This window comes from Epinephelus moara, chromosome 3 (assembly GCF_006386435.1).
Source record: "Epinephelus moara isolate mb chromosome 3, YSFRI_EMoa_1.0, whole genome shotgun sequence".
NCBI lineage: Eukaryota > Metazoa > Chordata > Actinopteri > Perciformes > Serranidae > Epinephelus > Epinephelus moara.
The window spans coordinates 3,617,655-3,627,755 of record NC_065508.1 but is presented as its reverse complement, the minus strand read 5'-3'; the positions used below and the strand labels follow the sequence as shown (position 1 = coordinate 3,627,755).

General features: G+C 41.9%; 1 protein-coding gene across 1 annotated transcript in view; it reads left to right on the top strand.

Annotated features, from left to right (window-relative positions):
• The window catches only part of grk6 (G protein-coupled receptor kinase 6), a 75,856-nt gene extending 65,761 nt beyond the window's left edge, over nucleotides 1-10,095 (top strand). The window contains exons 11-16 of the mRNA XM_050040561.1: nucleotides 749-838; nucleotides 1,007-1,215; nucleotides 3,256-3,393; nucleotides 4,096-4,233; nucleotides 6,046-6,180; nucleotides 7,998-10,095. Of these exons, the coding sequence (XP_049896518.1) occupies nucleotides 749-838; nucleotides 1,007-1,215; nucleotides 3,256-3,393; nucleotides 4,096-4,233; nucleotides 6,046-6,180; nucleotides 7,998-8,048 (761 nt within the window). The 3' untranslated portion in view covers nucleotides 8,049-10,095. The remainder of the gene's footprint in view (nucleotides 1-748; nucleotides 839-1,006; nucleotides 1,216-3,255; nucleotides 3,394-4,095; nucleotides 4,234-6,045; nucleotides 6,181-7,997) is intronic.
• Nucleotides 10,096-10,101: the final 6 nt, after the last annotated feature.

The window sequence follows — 10,101 nt, the reverse complement described above, 5'->3', positions numbered from 1 at the left end:
AGAGCTACAGGCTACAGTGAGGCTAAAAACAGAGTTCATATGACGTTTTTCAAAACAACTTTTTATGTCGGGGCTGCAGCACACTTGGATCACTACGGATGAGCAGTATGGAGATACTTTGTGGATTCAGTTTTGTGTTCTTGGACGTTAGTCTGGGGCGCCGTCTGCCATCAGGTGTGCTAGCTGCTCCCCCCGCCGATCTCCGCAAAAATACTTAACTTGCATTTTAAATATCTCCAAGAAATTATCTTTTTGTGATAGCTCTTGATGATTCCTTGCTTTCTCCTCCTCTGACATCTGTTTGATTGAACTATTTGATATTTTTTAAGAGCATCAGTGTTTACTTTGCACACACCAAGCTCCTTGTAGCATTTCAGTATTGCTTGTCCCTTTTGTTACCAAAGACAGTCATATATTACCTTCTCATTTAAACAAATTACTTTGAATTGCAGCCTAAAAATGAAGCCGGTGGTGATAAGAACCAGTTAATCATTAGAATAAAATTTGCAGAGGCATGTGGAGTAGGTAACACAACATAGGAATTAAAAACAGAAATGTAAAAATGAAGAGTAATACAAGAAAAGTAGTATACATTATGATACAAGTATAATACATCAATGCAAAAATAATCTGCTCAAAGAATTGTAACAATATGAGAATCTAGATGATGATGCAAAAATAAGCTGCACACACTGATAATAATGATGTATGCATTATTTTGTGCATGTGTTTGTGTGTGTGTCTTCAGGCCACATCAGGATATCAGACCTGGGTTTAGCAGTTCATGTGCCAGAGGGACAGAGCATCAAGGGACGGGTGGGAACAGTAGGATACATGGGTAAGTGACCTCTGATCTTTAGAAACTGAAAAGCAGGAGTAAATTACATTTCCCGTGTAGATCAGTGGAAGAAAAGTCTTGCTAGGTGTGAAGGTTTTAGATTCTGCGTTTCTTGAATCACCTTCAGCTCAAAGAAATGCTCCCTCTGCTGCCTCCCTCTTCCCTCAGCTCCGGAGGTGGTGAAAAACGAGCGCTACACCTTCAGCCCCGACTGGTGGGCGTTGGGCTGCCTGCTGTACGAGATGATCGAGGGCCAGTCTCCCTTCCAGCAGAGGAAGAAGAAGATCAAGAGGGAGGAGGTGGAGCGGCTGGTGAGGGAGGTGGAGGAGGAATATTCAAGCAAGTTCTCCGAGGATGCCAAGTCCCTCTGTAAAATGGTGGGTGGATGTTCGAGCAGCCAAATTTGCTTGTCTCTCATTTGCTCTGGTCTGTGGCTCCCATCTGCTCAAGCTCCATATTTTACCATATTCTAATGGTTTACCTCGGTGTTTCAAAAAGAGGTCCCTGAGATTAAATTGCTTGTTTACAAAAATGCAACACATTTCTCTGCCTAGTTAGTCTATCTCTCCGTCTGTTTGGCTGCGTCGCTTTCTTCACATCACACTACAAGGGCTGGGTCACACTCGCATCTATTACATTTCACACCAAATTCAATTTGGAATCACAGGAATCAGAGATTTCATCCACAGCATGAGTGTAAAAACTGTTAAATTTTGACATGCTTAACCTACTGCTGTTGACAAATCACAAATCTGACCTCAGAGGGTTTGATCACACTGTTTGGTCTGCAGTCAGTTTCACATTCAATTAAAATCTTGTAATAATAAGCATGTTTCTCCTAGCTGTCGTGAGGGATTGTTAATTAATTTCATTTTATCTGATAGGGACGATGCAGTTTAACATAGGGTGCGGTTACATGATGGCTTCTCATTCAGAATGAAATAAATCTGAAGGAAATCGGAATTAAAGTCTTTCCAGGTAGTTTACGTGGGAAATATTCATTCTGAATGAGGGTTTACACGGGAGATCAGTTTAATCGCCTTTATTTGGGTCTGCACAAGGTTTGGGGCAGGGAAGGTTTCTGATTGGATAGGGGGCGGGGCGGATGTTACCTGTTTATGTTTACCGGAAGAAAACACTGTAGTCCTCGCTCCGGATAACAAGATGCTTGATGACGCCGTTCNGGAATGACAAACGGAATAAACCACCCCCTTTAATCGGATTTAATTTTCAATCGGAATGACCGTTTACATGACCACTTTTAATCGGAATGGCCTTTCATTCCGAATGAAAGTGGAATTAAACTGTCCATGTAAACGTACTGAATATTCCAATACAGAGTATGGGACTGATGTGATGCACAGAGAGTTTATAGCTATTGCTAATTTGGTGTTGACGTGATAACCATAGACTGTACAAAATAATGGATGCAACCACCGTGACATCACCACCTGGTTTGTAGACTCCTCTTTTGAAGCCTTAAGTCTGGCAATTTGACGGTCACCATCTTTGATTTTTCGGGCCAGATTTGACCATATTTGAAAAACAGAGTGGAGCTAGCCCTAATGCTAGCTGCTAGCTTTGTTAGCACTGTGCATTACACTCTATGTTTAACTGTGCTAATGCTAATGTTCTCCAGGTTAAAAACAGGCTTAAAATCATAAAAAACGGATTATTCGTAACTGGAAAACCGAACGTCCGAGTCCTTAGAAGGTCCATTAGTACAAACAGATGCTGAACAAGACTTTTTTAGGCAGCCAAAACAGCTACAGCTACACTTATACTCTATAGGGTTTGACTGTAGTTATGATACCTAATCAACGTTGTATCAGCGGTAGCGATTTGTCAACAGGTGGCACACATCTGTCACTCAAAGGGGCCATGCTGAATTAAGCATAATTTTAAGCCTTAATAAATTGTATTAACAGTTGTCATTAATGGTGGAACAGTTCTTTTGTACCAGGCTGTAAACATGTTTATTTCTGCTGTAAAGTTGGTCAATTTAATAAGGATGTCTATGACGATTGACTCGCTTTTGGAGCCAGCCTCAAGTGGCCATTAGAGGTACTGCAGTTTTTGGCACCTCCACGTTGTCTTCATTTCTCAGCCCTGGAGATGGATGCTGTGCTGGTGATAATTAGCGATGGATGTTAAACCCTGTCTAATATAGTTTTATAAACTATTGTGCAGTGTTTTGGTGTCTGACAACCGTCAAACCCATGTATCTGTTACTCAAACTAGATGGATAAAATACTTCCTGGACTGTTTTCCCCACCAAAGCAGCCCCTTGTGTTCTTCTAATGTCCCTTTTCATTATAAAAACCTGCTTTTCCTCTAAACCCCAATGTTTTTCCAGCTTTTGTCACTTCCTCTCCTTTGTAAGTGTTCTTTTTTTTTTTTTTTTTTAAATCCTCCAGTTTCTGGCCAAAGATCCTGCAGAGAGGTTGGGCTGCCAGGGAGGTGGAGCCTCTGAGGTCAAAGCCCATCCCATCTTCCGTTCCATTAACTTCAAACGCCTTGAGGCTGGCATGCTGCCGGCGCCCTTCATTCCTGATGTAAGTCCACAACATATCATCTCAGACACAAAGTTCACTGAACCTGAGGAAGGTTTGTGCTGCAGAAACTGGAATCTAAAAGCATTTAATATTTTGGGAGATGCACTTATGACTCAGAATTAGATGAGGGAAATGTATTACAGGGATGATGTTTTATCTCGTACATGTGTCCAGTTCAGATTTAGGTCCAGAAAGTATTAATCCACACAAAGGTGTAACCAGTAGCAGGTGCGACTAATATTATTAACATGAAAGGTGACTAGTAACATTATTGGTATCACAGGTGCTAACTAATGACAACAGAATCTCATTTATCTTCAAATAAGAAATGTCTCTCAAAATGTCCTTTAAATAGAGCGCTAGAAAATTCAATCTTCTCCTCAGCTCAGGAAGTGGAATTAATTAATCAGATTAATAAGAATGTCACCGAGGCTTATTACATGGAGCATGCATAATTAATCTGCACAGTGTCTGTTACAGGAAGGATTCCCCACAGAGAGCACGCTGTTATCTTACAGCAGGTTTTTTGTTATGTAAGAACAGAGGGAGGTTAAATCTCGATCAAAACAAAGACTTCAGGAAACTCATCACCTCCTCAGTGTTTGGTTCCTGTCTCTTGTCACTCCTGGTGTTGCAGTGATAGCTGTAAGCATCTGAAATGCAAATGTGTTAAAGTTAGTGTGTCTGTGTGTGTGTTTGCAGCCACAGGCCATCTACTGTAAAGACGTGCTGGACATCGAGCAGTTCTCCACAGTGAAAGGAGTGGAGCTGGAGCCGAAAGACGAGTCTTTCTACAGCAAAGTGTCCACAGGCAGCGTCTCCATTCCCTGGCAGAATGAGGCAAGAGTAGTAGTTTCAAGTTTTTATTATCATATGCACAACAGTTACAGTGAAGTAGTTGTTTGTGAAAATCACTAAATCACTGAAGTAAAAAACAATAAATGGAAACGTAAGGCATAAAATAATTCAAGTGTCCCAAAACAGAACTGAGGTAGTGGAAGTGGTTTCCAACACTTAAAGATGAAACACCTTGCGAAGTCAGCAACGTCGGCAAGTTTTGGAAAACAATTTGTTACTGTACAATCTGAATGTAGGCTATACAAACAACAGATGGTTGGACTAGCGTAAACTCATCAGCAACTCGGTTGAAAACAGCGTTGAAATATTTAAACAAATCGACTTACCCAAACGAAATCGATCAGAACTAGAAGACGTCGTAGGCGCCTCCTGTTTTCAGCATTTCGTCTCCGTTGATTCATCAGACGGAGAAGAATAAACATAGCACACGCCACAACACAAGCGCTGGAGACCGCATTTTCCAACCTGAATGACTACCGTTTTCTTGCGTCGCTACTATGCGTGACGTATGCCTGCACGTCGGCCACGCCGTGTCTCATTTCTTAGGGAAAGATCTCTACCCTAATATTTCTCACTTCCCTCATCAAGGGTTATCTCGCAAACAAGGGCACTCAATACCAAGTGGAAGATTTAAGGGGTAGAAATGGGATTGGGCCTTAGTGGCATCTAGTGGTGAGTTTGCAGATTGCAACCAACTGAAACTTCTCCGTGGGCAAAGCATGTAGGAGAACAACAGTGGGCGACACAAAAAGGTGAATGGCTCGATCTAGAATCAGTGTTGGGTTTGTCCGTTCTGGGCTACTGTAGAAACAACATGGTGGACTCCTTGGAAGGCAACCCGCTTCATATGTAAATGTAAACAGCTAAAAATAAGGTAACGTAGACACAGTTCTTATTTTCAGGGGATTAAACACTAAACAAACATAGTTATGAATATTCAGTTTCTGCCAGTATATCTCACTACGTCCTGCACACTGAACCTTTAAAACAGGAATAAAATATAGAATAAAGTAATACAAATTTGTGGTAGACGGTATTAGCAAATGAATAAACTAAATGTAAATAGGGATGTAGTAAATGTATATGCATTATGAAAAGTATAAATGTATATAAAGAGTGCACAGTTTGTAAAAATGGTAAGCAAAAGTATGAAAAGGTAAAGTGACTGTCAAGAGAAGAAGTGAAGACTTCAAAGAACACATACGCATGTGGGATGTGATATACTTTGAAAATATGATTGGTTTTTCAATTTCATCCATAGAATCAAATCTAGAGAACACCAGTTAATCATATATATGATATCTTAGAGCAGTGTCTATGCAGTGTTTGAGAGAATAGACCAAAAATAGGTGCAATATGAAGGAGCTGCTGTAACCGGGGACGAGACAGATGAAGTCATATTGACTGAATAATAATAATAGTATATTTATACAGTATATTTACACTGCTGCAGTTCTGGATTTCAGAATCTTTGTGCTGTTGTGACATCACGTGTCATAAGCTGTCAAATCCTGCTGTGAAATCTTGAGCTCTGTTTCTCAGCTCTGGTTTCATTTATTTGGTTTCATTTAAAACATTTATGTCTCTCAAAACAGGACAAAGCTGTAGAGAAACAACACTTATACGTCTTATATTAAGATGAAAAAAATTGACATTCCAATAACCTAGTGGAGGTTTTTATCTGATATTTGACTAAGCGAATGTGTCCTCTGAGTTACCTCCTGTCTTAGTATATACTGTATGTCTCTCTGTTCATGTGACACAAAGAGTGAAGTTTGGTCTTTTCTCCCGCAGATGATCGAGACCGAGTGCTTTGCAGAGCTGAATGTTTTCCACCAGGACGGGATGGTTCCTCCTGACCTGGACTGGAGAGGACAGCCGTCTCCACCACCCAAACAGGGACTCCTGCAGCGGCTGTTTGGCCGGCAGGTCAGTAGACTCCCCCACCTCACCTTACCTTACCTCACGGACGTCATTACACTTTAACCTTCCAGTGAAGACCGGCTAGAGATCAGTTTGGCCCCAGTTTGTGCCTCTCCTGCAACCATTGTTTTTATATTGAAGACTTTGCAACTTAAAGTCCCCCTCCACTCAAAACTGTGTTTTGCTCATTGTTGATTCACTTTGATATTTGAGCTTCACTGTGCAGAATGATGTTTGTGCATTTTTTTCTACATACATCAGCTGAAGGGGGAAAGTTTCTCTGCGCTCACCTCAGATCTCATTTTAACAGTTGGACGTGCCAGCAGGATTTAGTGACATCACAACTGATTTATGAGCAAATGAGTGTGACTTACAGGAGGAGGGTGTAGAAACGTCCCAGTCACACTGACAATACACTTTTCTGTGAAGTGGGAACGTGTCTAACAGTTAAACTCTTACAATGAATAATATTTGAATATTCTGTATTTTTCAGAGGGAGAGGCAGAGGGAATAGAAGGAGTGTCATTTTATTTTTTATTTTTGTGGAAAAAAAACCTACATCAGACACAAATCATTATTCCACGTACAGTATTTACAGTCTTAAAACATACACATCATTTCAGCAGACCAACTTCAGCAAGATTTTTGACGTAACAGTGCAGAGTATATGAAGATTGTGATCTGACAGAAGACACATACAAACAATATTTTTTCACAGACAAAAAAAAAACATAACTTAAAGCCGCTACAAGGAACTTTTAACTGGATATGCAAAAGTCTCTCGTTTCTGCTGATGTCTGTGCGTGACCTACAACAGCAAATGAGACCATTGGTGTGAAGATAAGCTATTTCTATATAGTGTATATCCATACCTTTAGGAAACTGTCTCCGGGTCCGCCCCAGGTCGCTTCCAGGACGAAGCGATTTACGGCACTCAGACGGCACACGTCATCTTACCTAGCTGCTTACATTTATAGTGACTCTTATAAATAGTCGCTATTCCTCCTCCTCGACCCGACGTCCGCGGGGAGTTAAAATAGCAGCAATCATCGGGTAAAAGTTCTGTGAAAGCACTGGACTCACCAACAGTCAGCCACGTCTCAGTCACACAGAGAAAATCCAATCCTCGGGAAGTCAGGAAATCCTTCAGGATAAACGTTTTGTTCGCTAGCGATCTAGCATTTACCAGCCCAATCCTGGCAGGAGCCGGCGGGTCCACGGCGTTAGCTGTCCGGGGAGCCACACACAGAGGCCGCAGGTTGCGCAGATTCACCCCGCGCCAGCGGGGACGAGGAGAGCAGGGGCCGCGGGGCTGGAACACCTCATCCGGGCCGACGACAGGTACCAGCCAGGCGTCGACAGGGTCCAGCGAGTGCCGAGAAATAAAGAGGCGAGGCACCGCTCCATACTCAGTCCAAGAAGCCGTGGAAGTGCTCGCCAAACAGGCCTTCAGCCTTACCAGCCGACCGCTGCGTTTACCCCGGAGGCGGTGGCGCTTACGCCGGAGAGGTGGAGCTGGGGCGCGGCAGGGGTGAGCTGGGATCCCCGATAGGAGCGGGGGCAAAGTTTTCCCGTCTTGTTGTTTCATTCATCCCCAAAACAAACACATGCACGAGCCAGGTAAGCGTCTTTACGACAATACGCGCTAGAGCTCATGGGAAATGTAGGCTTCATTCCGGCAAAACACTACCGCTTTTGTCCACAGGGTCGCCAGAATCAACTCAAAATGAAAGTTCCTTGTAGGGGCTTCAAGTAGAAGATGAGAAGCCGTTCGGTTCAGATACGTCTCAAAGTGACTCTGTGCTCTCTGCCTCCCTCTGCAGGAATGCTGTGGTAACTGCAGTGACAGTGATGAGGAACCCACCAGGCTGTGACACACACACCCACACACACACACACACACACACACGATCTCATTTGTTTACAACTTTTGCACATTTGTATTTTTAAGATAGTACTATCTCTAAATGTCAGAATGTATATTTTCAGCATAGCCATAATGTTTTAATGTTATTTAAAAAGTTGTGAAATGTCGTCTGTCGACATGTTCCAAACGAGGAGACGGAACTTACAGAAGATGAACATTTGTTTCTTTCGTTTGCTTTTGTTTATTTTGTTTTTGTTTGGTTTTTTTGTCATTTTGCTTTCACACACATCCACTTAACACACGTCCATGTAACTGATGTGGGAGCTGCTGCCGACCGCTGAGCAGCTCCACTGGAACAATCACCTGCTGTAAAAGTGCCTTGCTGGAGGGCACTGTGACAGTGGTTACTAAAGGAGGACTGAGCATTCCTCAATCTCTTTACTTTTCCCCTACTTTGTCCAGGGAATCAAACCAGTGACTTTCAGCTCATGAACTGTGACCACTTTTCCTCTCTTGCTCTATATTCTGCTGTGACCAACCTCTTTCTTTTAAAAGTGTGATTTTAATTTTGCTGTAGGACATTATGGTTTTAAAGGGTGATGCCAGAGCCATGAAGTTGTCTACATCTGCAGATTTTTTTTATTAATAGTATTATTATTTTTGTTTAATTTTTGGATTATGGATTTCTTGAGACAATCGACTCGTTGTGTCAGTGCGGCTCCAGTTACTCTTGTCAGCTCTGTAAAGATTGTGTTATTTTAGATTAAACTGTTGTGTGGTCACATTTTACGGATACTTTACTGTCAGATTATGCTGACAGTTATAAGTTGCTTTTACTAACATGCTTGTGGCTTTTCGTCAGCTCCAAAAACTTTGCCATGATAAAAAAAAAAAAAAAATCCCATTTCTGGTCCGCAGTAAACAGCTCACACATTATGTTAACGCCACAGTGCTTGAACTGGAATAGACCAAATCACAATGTTTGTTGACGATAACCCCAGTGTCAGGTACATAAAATCAAACACCGCTTAGCAAACGCTGCCTCATTTGGTTAGTTTTTAGCCACTTAAGAGAAGGTCCAACTAAAAAATTCAATATCAGTTTAAGTATACGGTATGTTAAGAATACTTTCACCACTTTATGTTACATCATACAGCCCCTTCTGACGGGGAACTGAAGCTGTTATCTCAAAGCCACCAGACACCATTCATAAAAACAGTCATTTTAGAACAAGGAAGTTTCTGCTCCACTGCTTCCTCTATCAGTAGTTAGTGTGCAAGGTAAAGCAGTGAAAATATTCCAAATATAGGGTGCACTTAATGTTGATTTTTTTTTCTGGTTGGTCTTTTGAGGTGGCTAAATTATGTTTTGCTGGGGCTCCTGTCCACAGTGTGCTTGTTAGCTGGTAGACTTGGTTAATCAAAGATGACAGCAAAGCAGCAAAGTACATAAAATTAGCACAGCAGAAATGTCATAGAGGTCGGACCACTTGGTTTGTATATGTATCTTTAAGTGTTACAGTTATGGCTGAAAATCTGCTCTATTCAAAACAATACAGTGGCCTCCCCAGAAGCGTTTGCGTGACGTCACAGTGATTCGGTCCATAAAAACAGGGCTAGTACTCCGAACCAGCAGCCTGCAACACACACACACACACACACACACTTGGCAAAAATATGACAATATTTGTCTTAAAGGGCCAGTGTGTAAAATGGGTTGAAAACAGTGACATGTAGCGTTTAGATTCTAGATTGCAGTGCTCACTCGCTCGCCTGTGCTCACCCCTCCCGTCGGCTGAATTGCTTCTTATTTTATTAATCAGTCTACAAAACAACGCGTTTCGCCCATGACTTCATCAGGTTTATTACACAGTCCACAGCACAGGTGATTTGAAATAGGCTGCAGCTGTACTGAATCCAATCAGCAGGGTACACAGGAGTAACGTTACTGCTATCCTATTGTCTGTTATGCCTTTGACATAAGACTAAAATTTTTGCAAGTGTTTTACAGTAATTGCTCTACCTGGAGATGATGTAACGTTACAAACTCTCCTCCTCACT